Raw genomic sequence first — 12,280 nt, 5'->3', positions numbered from 1 at the left:
AAAGGGCCCCAGGTGCCCCTCTTTGATTTGGGACACGCATCTGTAAGACTTCCAGACATGCCCCTTTGTTGGGATGTGGGTGATGCCCCACCATGGGATTCAAGCATGGAGTGGGAAATGGTTATAGTTGCAGGCACTCCATCTAGAGTGCTATTTAGGCAGCCAGCAGCAGAACAAGAAATCGCTTAAGAGAAACATGACAACTATGGTCAGCATATATTTTAGCAGCGGGGTCACACACAGGGATCAGTCACAGACTCATGGCAAAGTCTGGCTGGAAGGGACCTCTGGAGGTCACATCCAGGCCAACCCCTGCTTAAGGCAGAATCAGTCTTATCCAGACCCATCCCACCAAAATGTAATAGTCACAAACATAAATGAAAGTAAATTTTAATGTCAAATTTCATAATGAAATACAGATAAGATCTAAATAACCAAATGGTACAGATCAGGCTCGTCAAACAAATGATTGTAATGTATAAAACGCATATTCTTCTAAAGAAATAAAAATCTCATTAACATTTGGGAGAATTTTCAGCCCACCATTTTAAAAAGCATCCAGTAGGTGGCCAGCATGTTCAGGGAAAAAGACGTCTTCCATAAGTTTCCAATTAAGTTTTAACAGAGCTCTTATCTTCGCATCTGCAGATGGGCTGTTCAGCAACAACCACAGGTCAGGACTGAAGAGTGAAGATTGTGAGGTGAACTCAGGTTTTTATTACTCCGTCTGGTTTAATATCACAAAGCTTACGAAATAAGGCTATTAAAAAATATTCCCAATAGGGGATAAAAATAGGTCCTACTCTAATTAGGATGAATATGCCTTTCCCAGCTACATCTTGTTCTGAGCCAGCTGTCACAACTATAAAACGTTTAAGTAAAGTTTACCTTATTTTTTTACCTGTCTTTCTTATGCTTTTTAAAATTTTTCCCACCTCTGACATTGTGGGTGCCTACAGGTTCAGGGCCCTGCTCTAACTCATGGTGCTTTCATTAAAGTGCCATGAGTTAGAGCCGCCCCAGCCATGTCCACCCAAGATGTTCACTTGTTGGGCCGCCGGGGGCTGGAGCCTTCCTGCACCAGCTTTGGCCATCAGGCAAAGGTGCTCCAGCAGCCTCCAAATCACCCCTCTTCCCAGCCCCTGCCCCACTCCAAGCTATGGGGCTGTCAGCACCAGAGGGAGGGGGTCGGGAAGCAGTATCACAGCGCTTCTGGATGCTTTGAATGGCCAGGGGTGGGGCAGGGTGGATCACTGGAAAGGAGCAAACTCAGGTGACTTCTACACAAATTCCCTGTTACCGCAGTCATTAGTATGGTGGGGAGGGGTTGGATGAACATGGGGGCTGGATAAACATGTGACAACACTTTATAAGCGCCCCATCCCAGGCTTTTTTGTTAGCAGTTGTAGAGCAAAGCACAAGGCAAGGGGCTAGAACCAGTGCCGTAGCAAGGGGGAACTGAGCGGGGCAACCGCCCTGGAGCCAAAGTGAAGGGGGCACCAATAGGCACTGCCCAGCTGGGTTGGGACATGGGACAGAGCTGTGAGCAGCTCATTTGGGAGGCCTGGGAATGGGGGAAGGGTGGTTTCTGTTGCTGTGTGCAGTCCTGGCAAGCATGGGGAGGGGGCTTGTGCCCCCCTGGATCTGTGTGTGGGATGAGGGCGATGTGCCGCTGCGGGCTTTGCCCCGGTTGTCAAACTTCGGTGCTTCGACACTGGTTAGAACTCGGGAGCAGGAAAGCAGGGAGCTCCTGATTCATTTGGTGGAAATACGAAATAGTTTTCCAAGTCTCAGCGGATGGAGGATTTGATAAGGTCCCGACAATCACCATGTGCATTACTCAGCCAAAATCTACATTCCCTTGAGATCTCTCTCCCTACCCAGATTTTCATCCATGAAATCCCCCGTGGCCAGGGGTGCGAAAAGCCTGTTCCTGGATTTGGGCAGGGGGGGAAGGAGGATTCGCTTACACTCTGTTCCTGGGCAAATAGGTGCTCTGTATCCGAATACCCCTCCCCACCATACTTCTGAGTGTTCGAATGGCTGTATGTCTCGGCGTATGCTCCTTTATCTTATGACCCGTTGAAATAAGGCAACTGCTGCTGATAATGCGTATGCAGGATTGGCTGTCGTGACTGCAGCTACTGCAGCTACTGCACCTACCGTGGCCACCACTGCTCCCACTACTTTGAGACCTGACTTTGCGGTAGCACGGTTGTTTTGGGCTTTCTGAAACAGCTCATCCGATTCTTCTCTGAAGTTCCTCTTCTTCTCTGCCAGCTCTTGCTTTAGCTTCTCCGTGGAGATAAGTTTCTCAAACTCCTCACCCTGCAGCTGCTTCAAGTAGCTGTGCAGCAACTCCTGGTGTTTCTTCTCCACAAGATCCTGATTTTCCTTGACTGACCACAAGAAGATACTGAACTTGGACTTAATGTCTTTTAACTGATGGATATGCCAGGAAAGGAGAGAAATAAAGATGGGTCATAAGTAAGGGCAGAGTTGTGGTGCTCAGAGGAACAAACTGCTGGTGCCTCTCACTACCCATCAGCAGGACCCTGCTGCCAAGCCTTGGGCTCTCCCACATGGATGGTGTTCCCCACTTTGAAACGATGGACCCCTGCTATCAGAGCCAGCCTTGAATGGATCCCTCAAGTCCAACCCACAGACATGCCAGACGTACCTGCTCCTGTATAAATTTCTCATATTCCCTCCTGGCCTTTTCAATTATATTCCTGTTGGCAGAAGAGGCAGTCTTCTGTGGGCAGAAGAGGGGGTGAGGGTCATATATGTTTATGGGACCACCATGGAGTCGTAACTGCCTCCCACCCCCTTCTCCCCCACCCCTTCCATGAAAACTAAGCCTACGACTGATGCCTCTCCAGGGACTCCATGATGCACATCCTTCTGTATCTCCTCTGTAACCAGTCCCCGCTCCTGGCCTTTCCCTCCACCACACACAGCAGCCACGCACCCACCAGCCAAGTGGAGGGAGCCAGTTTTTTCCTGGTCTTCTCTTGGGTCCCTGTGTCTGCTGGAAAAGGACAATTTTGTATCCCAGATCAAGAGATGTGGGGGAGACAGAGGTGACCCTCCTTGGTCCTCTTGAGGTTTGCTTTTGACCTGAGAACAAGGCTTTAGGGTCCCTAGAACCAGTCACACACTGTTCTTCTCCCCTACCTTGTATCCCAGCTGCGGTGCACGGGGAGCTAGGAGGGGTGACATGAAAGTGGAGCCCTCTCATCCTATACATACCCCCCGCATCTATCCATCTACCCCTCTATGCAGTCATTCGAGGAAAAAAGACAAGGGGCACATCTGGATGGCAAACATAAGGGATCCATGCTTTATGTCCCAGAGACACTTGATGGATGGGACTGGCTTTCCAGCCTCCCCGCCAGGCCATAGAAGTTGGGCTGGAAGGGACCTCTAGAGGTCATTGAGTCCAACCCCGTGCCTGAGAAAGGATCATCCCTATCCAAACCATCCCATATAACCATAGTCTAAACCAGGGGTGGGCAATTATTTTGGGTGGAGAGCCAATTACTGAGGTTTGACAAGCCACAGTTTCATAGTTGGTCGGGTCGGAAGGGACCTGAGGAGATCATCAAGTCTGACCCCCTGCCATGGCAGGAAAAAGTACTGGGGTCAAACGACCCCGGCTAGGTGTTCGTCTAACCTCCTCTGATCACCCAGCTGCCCCTTAGCTTCGGACCCTCTGACTCGACACATGGAGCATCCAAATTAGCAAGAGCCCCATGGTCCTTCCCCCATCCCTGCCCTGATGCCTATACCCCCACTACTCCCTGGGGGCTGCCAGTGTGCGCAGTCCCGTGGGATAGCAAGCCAGCCATGCCTTGTATGTGTCCCGGTAGGTATCCAAGAACGCCGTCTTTTTCCTAAACAACTCCTGTGTCAGGTCTTTCAGAACAAGCTTTTTCTGGGCCTCATCACCCCACAGTTCCCCTTGGCAGCCATGCAACAGCTCCATGTATTTCTTCCTCAGGGCTTGCCACATCTCGTGCGGTGTCACGGCTAGGCTCTGGGCCTGGGGCTGGTTGAATCAGCCATGAGGGCGATGACAGATGCATAGACAGAGAGCGAGAAAGCACAAGAGCAGTCACTCAGGACAGGCATCTGGGGCGGGCGGGAGGACACTTATGAGCTCCTTTAGAAACCCAGCTCTTCCCCTCCCTTTCCCTCCAGGCTAAGGCTACCTCCTCACCCTGCATGCACACCCCTCCTATCCAGTGTGAGCTGTACAGCGAGTGTCCCCCACTCTCCACCCATGGACCCCTGCTATCCTATCCAGCCCTGAATGGATCCCACAATCCCAGCCCGCAGACATGCCAGATGTACCTGCTCCTGCATAAATTGTTTGTATTCCCTCTCCACCTTTTCAGTTATCTTCCTGTTGGCAGAGGAGGCAGCCCTCTGTGGGCAGAAGAGGGGGTGAGGGTGGTGGGCGGTACACCTTTGCTCTCTCCCCATGACCCACCCTGTTGCACCCTTTCCGTGAAAATTAAGCCCCTGCCTGATGCCTCTCCAGTAATGTCACCCCTTGCCCGTCCCCCATGCATGGCAGCCACACTTCAACCAGCAAATTGGGGGAGGGGGAGGTCTTTCTGCCTTAACTTTCCTGGGTCCATTTATGTGCTGGAGATGGAGAAAAGATTTGCTCTCCTGAGGAAATGTTGGGGATGGAGGACTGAGCCCCCCGCCACTCCTCCTGAGTTTTGCCTTTGATCTGAGGACAAGGGTTCATGGAACCAGCCTCGTTCTTCCTCTCCCTCATTTGTCCCACGTGTGGGGAAAGGGGAGGGGCGATGCAAAAGTAGGGGCTGTTGGGTCAGCCCCTCTATGTTTCCCTATCTGTCCATCCAGCCCTCCATGCATCCTTTCCAGGAATACAGACAGCGGGACACATCTGGATGTTAAACACCCAGCTGGCTTCTCCCAGGCCACCTCGTTCCAGATGAACCGCTTTGCTCAGACACATGACGGGCTCGCAACATGCTAGCTGCCCTGGTGCTTCGGACACACCCCAGGGCCAGTCATGGGCATTTCACACAAGGCTGGCTCAGCGCTCGCACCACAGATGGACCGTTTCGACAGACGCTCCCCGGTCCTCTCTTGGGTATTGGCAATGAAGGCCAAATGGACAGGGTAGGGACTGGAGAGCCATGACATGCCACTGTGGGGCAGCAAATCAGACAGACCTTGTACTTATTCTGGTACTTGTCCAGGAAGGTGTTCTTCCTCTCCGTCAACCCTTGCTCCAGCTCCTGCAGGAAGGGCTGTTTCTGGGCCTCCTCTCCCCGCAGCTCCCCTGCGCAGTCCTGCAACAACTGCTGCTGCTTCTCTTCCAGGTGCTGCCGCATCTGATCGGGGGGCACTTGCAGGCACTGGGCTTCAGTCTGGGTGTCGCAGTCCTGATTGCAATAAGGGGGTTGGGGGAAAAGAGAGACATAGAGAAGTCTTTGGGGTTAGGCAACCTGAAGGGAAGACTCAGGAGCCTCCTGTAGATACACATACCCTTGTCAGTGCCCCTCACTCCTGGCTCACAGCCCCCGCACTCACCTGCTCCAGGATAAAGTTTTCATATTTCAAGAGGGTACTTTGAATTGTTTTCTCATTTAGATCTTTTCTGATTTGAGCAAAAGCTTCAGTCATCTGTGGGTGGAAGAGTAGATGGGATGGCGGGCATCCATTGGATGAGCCTGGAGTTAGAGCCCTCGCTATCCATCTTGTCCCATGTTCCCCCCAAAATACCCCATGTTTCATCCAGACACCCCCTCTATGTCTTTTGTGGCTGCCTTTCCCCCTTTCCTTCACCTCCTACTCCCCACAGCTATGATACAACAAGTAAAATGGAGACCACTCCTTCCAGCTGGTACTTGGGATGCCCCTGTGCACTGGGGATGGAGGACCAGATGGTGGGTGGCATTTTTGGTCTCTTAAGAGATGATTTGCCTTGAGAAACTGGGACCAGTTTTCACTTTCCTTTCCCCCATCATTAATGAACTTTTACCCAGCCCCCTCCTGCTTCAATCCTACACAGCAAGGTAGGGTTTTTTGGGGGGTGGTGGTGGTGAGGGCAGGGAGGTGTTCAATACCTTTGTGAGAGAAGAGAAGTGATAGTTCTTCTCCCTTAGGTATTTGGAGATGTCCTAAGGAGAGATCAATGCCTGGATAAATCCCTGCTCCCCAAGTTGCAGCTCCTCGTGGTGGAGGACGGTTGGGAGGGCAGTTGCACGGCGATGCTGCACGACAGCTACTCACCTCGGATGGCATTATCATGCCAGTGCTCCCAACCAGCGTCTCTGCTCTGCTCCCTGCATCCCCCTGCCCCAAGCGGGGCTGATAGCCTGCTCCCCGGAGCACGGCTCCTCCCAGCCCAGCACAGGGTCATCGAGGCCAGTCATAGTACACCACACCATACCCCAAGCCCCTCTCTGACCCTCCTGCCTAGCAAGCTGGTCCCTCACCCGGATCTTGCTTGCCAGCTGCTTCCCTGTGAGGGCTTGTCCTTTCTGGTCCAACCGCACACAGGTCCCAGCTTCGCTCGCCAGCCCAGCGACATAGTCTCTCAGACTGACCCTGAAAGCCTCATCCATGTCTGCAAGGGGAGAAAGGACCATGGTTTGAGGAGGGATCAACTCCAGACTGTCCCAATTGGGGGCAGGAATGGGGGAAGTTGGTCGATGAAACTGTAACGGGGAGAAGCAATGTTATCCATCGTCTATATTAGCTATCCCTCAGGGCCATCACCCCTGTGGCCACTTGGTCCCTCAGGGCAGGTCCATCATCTGTGGAAGGGGCGTCAGAGTTCGTCTTCACCCTGGAGGCAGGCTTGTGGCAGGGGGAGCACGAGTAGGGGAGATGCAGGGAGGGGCGGGGGGAGGCGCGGAGCAAAGCCAGGGTCTCTTACCAGCTAGCGTCCCATTGCTGCTGTTTGTGAACTTGTTGCCAGGGTGGGGCATGAGATAACAGCGGGCTTTTCTCAGTGTCTCTAGGGCCAGGGAGCCGTCAGGAGCAGCCTCCAGCTCCTGCGGAAGAAGGGAAAACGCTCTTTCTTCTTCAATGAAGGAAGGAGGGAGGCAGGAAGGATGGAAATGACTCCTGCCGTGAAAGCTTCATATGAACAATTGGAAGACTAAGGGCTGGTTCACGTGACTCGGTGAAGACAAGTGGCCCACGCTCCTGGTTACCTGAATGACATGGCTGAGATACCTCTTCCCTCCCTCCAGTCCACAGTTAGAAGAGGTTGGATAGTCACGGACCAGCAGGTCCAGCTTCTACAAAAGAGACGGGAAGAGAGCGGGGTCACGGTGGGGGTGAGGACGCATGCCAGTAGCTCGCGGGTGGGTGGCATGGAGTTCACGGCAAAGAGACTAGAGCTTAAAAACATAATCCAATTTATCAGACTGACACTGAGGCACAGTGAGTGCAGAGAGCAGGTGTGACGTGGGTCAGGGTGCGGTATTATCATGATCCGGGGGAGATGGGGAGGGCTCACCTGAACTGGGTGCAGATTGCAGGTTTTTCCAGCCTCTTTTGCAACATGAAGGAACACCTGTAAAGGGGAGAGCAGCAAGGGTGAGGTTCCTGGGCCCCCCTGTAGAAACCATTGGCCCCAGGGCCTCAATCTACAGAAAGATTTAGGCTTAGGGCCCACCAGAGCCAGAGTACTGAGTGAAATTTGGTAATAAAGCCCACCCCAGAAGTCCATATCTGGATACCATGGAGTAGGTACAGCTGAGGCAGAGCTACAGGGAGTCCCCTTCGTCAACATGCTTTGCTCTGGAGCTAGACACCAAGGGTGGCTATATACATGCTGGTTCACCTCCTAATTAGGATACATCAGAGCAGACTTGATTACCTGAGTCTGCTCCATCTTCTACTTAGAGCGCTCCAGTGTGGCCTCGTCATCATGTTTATAAGCCCCATCAGGTATACAAATGGTTGCTGGGGTGCTTTACCTAAACCTCATTCAACAAGATTTAGATAAAGCACCCCCCTGGCTATTTTTAAATCTGTGGGGGCTTATACACATGACAGTGAGGCGTTTTAATTAGAGCAGCTCTCCAGGAACCACTCTAATTAAAACGTGCCCTGCCCCACCCCAAGCATGTGTATAGGCAGCCCAAGTCTGCAGGCCCCAAAGCCCATGTCTGAGCGACTGAAGTGTGAATTTTTGCACATGTAACAACTAGCTTTGTCAGCAAAGTAAAAAAAAGGCCATCAATATGTTTAACAAAATATAATTGAACAAGGTACAAGACATGGAAAATAAATTATAAAAAGAGACCACATGTCATATTATGGCTTGATCTTAAAATATTACAAGTAGTAAGCAGTCAAATGTATTACATGTAATATTGCTACAATACATGCATTTTTGTTTGAAAAGCTTAGGTGATTTGTAGAAATAAAGCAGCCTTGTCAGAGAAGACCATAAATGAGAGCAAAGAAGTAGCAGGTCAATATTAAACAGTGGGGATGAAAAGAAGATAAGAAATTCTCCCTTTTACTTTCCCAAGTTTTCCAAGCCCATAAAGGATTTGGTTCTCTCCAGCTCTAAAAGTTTCAGTGAAACAAAGAAGTGTCAATAAAACCAAAAAATAACCAGTTATAAATATTGGGTATTGGCTAAAAAGCCCCTTGGATTTATCTGAAATTCAGCACACCGACTAAAGTCCCTGGGGGAACACCGAAGCCTGGCCAGGGAACCTGTTTCTTCCCTGAATGCAAGCATTGTCTTTCTTGATACAAATAAGTCTCTGATTACTGCATTCCTCGTACTTGACCGGACTAGTGAATTATATATAGTTATGATTTTTTTTCTATAGGATATGTTTATTTTCCAGCTTTTACAGGCTTTCGTATATAACAACTGGCTTTCTAGCTGTAATTCTTTCCCCACCTGACTTTCCCCTCACCCACAACCCTGCCAATTTACCATAAAAGGAAATCAGACTGGTCAGGCATGACTTGTTCTTGGTGAATCCATGCTGACTGTTCCTGATCATCTCGTTTTCTAGATGATTCATAATGGATTATTTCAGAAACTCCTCCATGAACTTTCTGGGTATCGAGGTCAGCCTGACTGATCAGTAGCTCCCTGGATCCCCCGCTTCCTTGTCTTAAAGATGGGCATTATATTTGTCCATCCTCCATGAGTTCTCAAAGAGGATAGCCAGCATCTCCAAAATTACTGCAGCCAATTCCTTCAGTACCCTTGGGCATAGGTGACACGTAGGGGCGGGAGAGGAGGGCATGTCCCCCCTCCCGAGATTGGCCTTCATGGTCCCGGGAGCAGGGGCATTGAGAGAAGCACCGGATGGTGCCCTCCCTGAGACTGGCACTAGCCGAGGACTGGGGCCGCCGAGAGAAGTGCTGGTGGCACTTCTGGTTTTGTTGCCAGCGCTTCTGGGGTTGACGATTGGCCACTGGGACCCCCCACCAGACAAAGGAGGCACCCATTGCCCATGTCCTTGGGTGCATCCCATCTGCCCCTCCCAACTTGAAAGTATCTAGCTTCTCTAATTGACCCCTAACTTGCTTTTCCACTACTCTGCACTGTTTGTCTCCTTCCCTATCTCTGCCCTATACTAATAAATGGGGCAATGATGCACCCAGAGCAAGCACGATTCCTTCTATAATTTTCCCGGCGTACCTGGGATTTACCTGATCTTGGCAGTCAGTTTATCCATCCAGGAAAATAAGATTTACCTAAAGCAGGGGGGGCTCACCTCCAAATAATCCTGATCTGTCCGTTTCAACTTTGAAGAAATGTTAAAAATCTAGAACAGAACCAGAACAAGGAATAAATCACCCCTCCCTAATCCCCACTCGCCTCCCTGTTGCATTGCACCCCGTGTTGGCAGCCCCATCATGCCCTACTACTTGCAGCACAGCACCCCATGCCAAGCCCCTTGGAGTTGGGTAGTCCCCCACCCCACGTGAGGCCAATGCTCCTGTCCCTGCAGAACAGCAAGCCCTACCGTGTCCCTCCACCTGCACCTGCACCCACACCCGCACCTGATGGGAGCTGAACAAGATGCTGAACACACAGAGCTTGATGCTGGTCTCCAAGTGACGCTGCAGGTCCAGGGAGCCCTCGGTGTCCACCAGGAACACGGCCACCTGCAGGGACAGACAGACACGTGGATGGTTTTCTGGCACGATTGTGGAGAGGAGCGCTGAACCAGTGTGCCCCGTGCCCTCTGTGGCCTAATGGTAAGATCAGCCACGGTTGCTGGTCTTTGCCGTGGATACGCTGGCCAGTTAGAGAAAGAGTAAGGACAAGGAACAGCAATCGAGGGGGAACTCCATCTTGGGGAAACCCTGGGGCTGGGAGTGTGCCCACCCTATGGACTTCTCCTTCTCCCACTCCAGCCTTTTCCCCTTGCAATAGAGAGCCCCAACCCTGTCAACCCTCGAGGTGCGGGGGAGAGCAGGTTTAGGCAGGTGTCTACATGTGCAGACATTAAAGTGCATTAATGCTGTGTGTGCATCAATGTGCTTTAATGCATCTACACGTGTTAATGTGTTTTAATTAATCAGACCCAAATTTGATACCTGTATTTGCAGGTATCAAATTTAGGTGTGATTAGCTCCAAATCACCATTTTAAAAGTGAATTAAGGGCATGCGCATGTGCACGCTAATGCGCCTTAAATTTCAGCTAATGCACCTTAAAATGTCTCATGTAGACATGCCCTTTAAGTTGGACCTATGGGGGTAGCTGGAGATCACAGGGGGTGCCTGGGAGACACCCAGTGCTTTTAGCCTTGTCAAGTGAATGAAAGCTAATACCTGCAGTATGTGGTTGTGGTTATGGGACAGCTGGAAGCCACAACTATAGCCACTAAGGCATGAAATGGGACAGGGGGCTACACTTAGGGGCGATAGGACCACAAGTGTTTGGGAAGGCCTTAGGACTGTGTTCAAAGGGAAGTACACCCTAGATAGGCATGGGGGGGCAAGGCTAGTGAAAAACCTGAGCACTGAGTTCGGGGGTGGAGAAGCCCCAAGGACTGAGCCAAGGGGGACGACAATGAAGAAGATACGCTAACCTTTAACGGCAGCCTCCCCAGGTGAATCACATTAACACTAAGGTGTGCCAGGGGAGAGGCAGCAGCAGGTTAGGGCAGGCTGGAGGTCGAAGAAGGATAAGTGGGATCACTAGAGGGTGCCACGGCTGGTCTTGAGGTCAGGACCTGCTTCCCACCACTTGGCCATTTTCCCACTATTCCCAGTCCCACTAAGACCATTGGCCATGAGTAGGAGGTGCATACGGGTGCACGTGCACCACCTGAGATTGGCAGCGCATCCCCTGCGAAAAGCACTGCTGACACTGTCAGCGGCACCTGCAGGCAGCCTCCGCTTGCCACCGCCCCTCTCATGGCTGGCACCGCTGTCAGCATCTGCATGCAGTCTCTGATCACCACTGGCCATTGCCAATACTGTCAGTGGTGCCAGTCGGCGCTCACCACTCTCCCGCCCCCACTACCAACACCACTGTGCCCGCCTGCGAGAGCTCCCCACTTGCCGCTGCCACGCTCCCACTGCCGACACTGCTGCCGCTGCCTGCGGGCAGTCGCTGTACCCCCAGCCTCTGGGGGCATGTGTCATTCATGACTAAGACTTCCCATAAGAGTGTCCCAAGCACCACCTCCCCCACATTCAGCCCCCATTCCTGATCATGACTTACCTTACCATGCTGGCCCTGGACCCAGAAGGGCTCATCCCATATCCACACTCCTTTGGTCACAGTCTTGTCCCCTCCTTGCCACTGGAACCCCTCCAGAGACTGGTCCTCCTGGCCCATCCATGATGCATCCTGGATTTCCTACAGGGGTTGAGTTGGATGGGGTCACCAGGGGAGATCCCCATGGTCCAAGGACTAGTTCTTGTAGGGATGGACCACACTCAAGGGGTGAAAGGGGTGGAGCCTGCTGTGAGGAGGCATCCCTGGGATGCTGAATCAGACCCTGGCTGCTGTGGTAATGGAGCTGAGGGGTGGGTGCTGGAAAGGGACAGGGGCAAGTGCCTGGTTGCTGTCTGGGACGTAGGGTGAGTATGGCTTGCATTGCAGCGGTTTTATCTCTGTGCCCGTAGTTGTGATCAGCGGCATAACCAGAGGGTGTTTTCTTGGCTCAAGCGCAGATTATGGGAGGAACTGGAATGGTCTTTGGAGCGGGGTGGGGTGGGCATGAATGACATGTGCCCCCTGATGCTGCGGGGGGGGGGGGGGGGGGGGGGGGGCATGACAAATG

General features: G+C 52.0%; 1 protein-coding gene across 1 annotated transcript in view; it reads right to left on the bottom strand.

The window, feature by feature from the left end:
• Positions 1-401: 401 nt before the first annotated feature.
• Positions 402-12,280, bottom strand: part of LOC112548764 (RING finger protein 112-like) — a 13,765-nt gene continuing 1,886 nt past the window's right edge. Inside the window, exons 4-17 of the mRNA XM_025195413.1 lie at positions 11,716-11,855; positions 10,042-10,146; positions 9,753-9,803; positions 7,517-7,573; positions 7,209-7,295; positions 6,929-7,046; positions 6,486-6,616; positions 6,114-6,167; positions 5,578-5,670; positions 5,217-5,429; positions 4,357-4,431; positions 3,854-4,051; positions 2,681-2,755; positions 402-2,442 (exon numbers count right to left, since the gene is read on the bottom strand). Of these exons, the coding sequence (XP_025051198.1) occupies positions 2,068-2,442; positions 2,681-2,755; positions 3,854-4,051; positions 4,357-4,431; positions 5,217-5,429; positions 5,578-5,670; positions 6,114-6,167; positions 6,486-6,616; positions 6,929-7,046; positions 7,209-7,295; positions 7,517-7,573; positions 9,753-9,803; positions 10,042-10,146; positions 11,716-11,855 (1,772 nt within the window). The 3' untranslated portion in view covers positions 402-2,067. The remainder of the gene's footprint in view (positions 2,443-2,680; positions 2,756-3,853; positions 4,052-4,356; positions 4,432-5,216; positions 5,430-5,577; positions 5,671-6,113; positions 6,168-6,485; positions 6,617-6,928; positions 7,047-7,208; positions 7,296-7,516; positions 7,574-9,752; positions 9,804-10,041; positions 10,147-11,715; positions 11,856-12,280) is intronic.

Source organism: Alligator sinensis, unplaced genomic scaffold, assembly GCF_000455745.1.
Source record: "Alligator sinensis unplaced genomic scaffold, ASM45574v1 scaffold581_1, whole genome shotgun sequence".
Classification (NCBI taxonomy): domain Eukaryota; kingdom Metazoa; phylum Chordata; order Crocodylia; family Alligatoridae; genus Alligator; species Alligator sinensis.
This window is presented reverse-complemented; position numbering and strand designations above follow the sequence as displayed.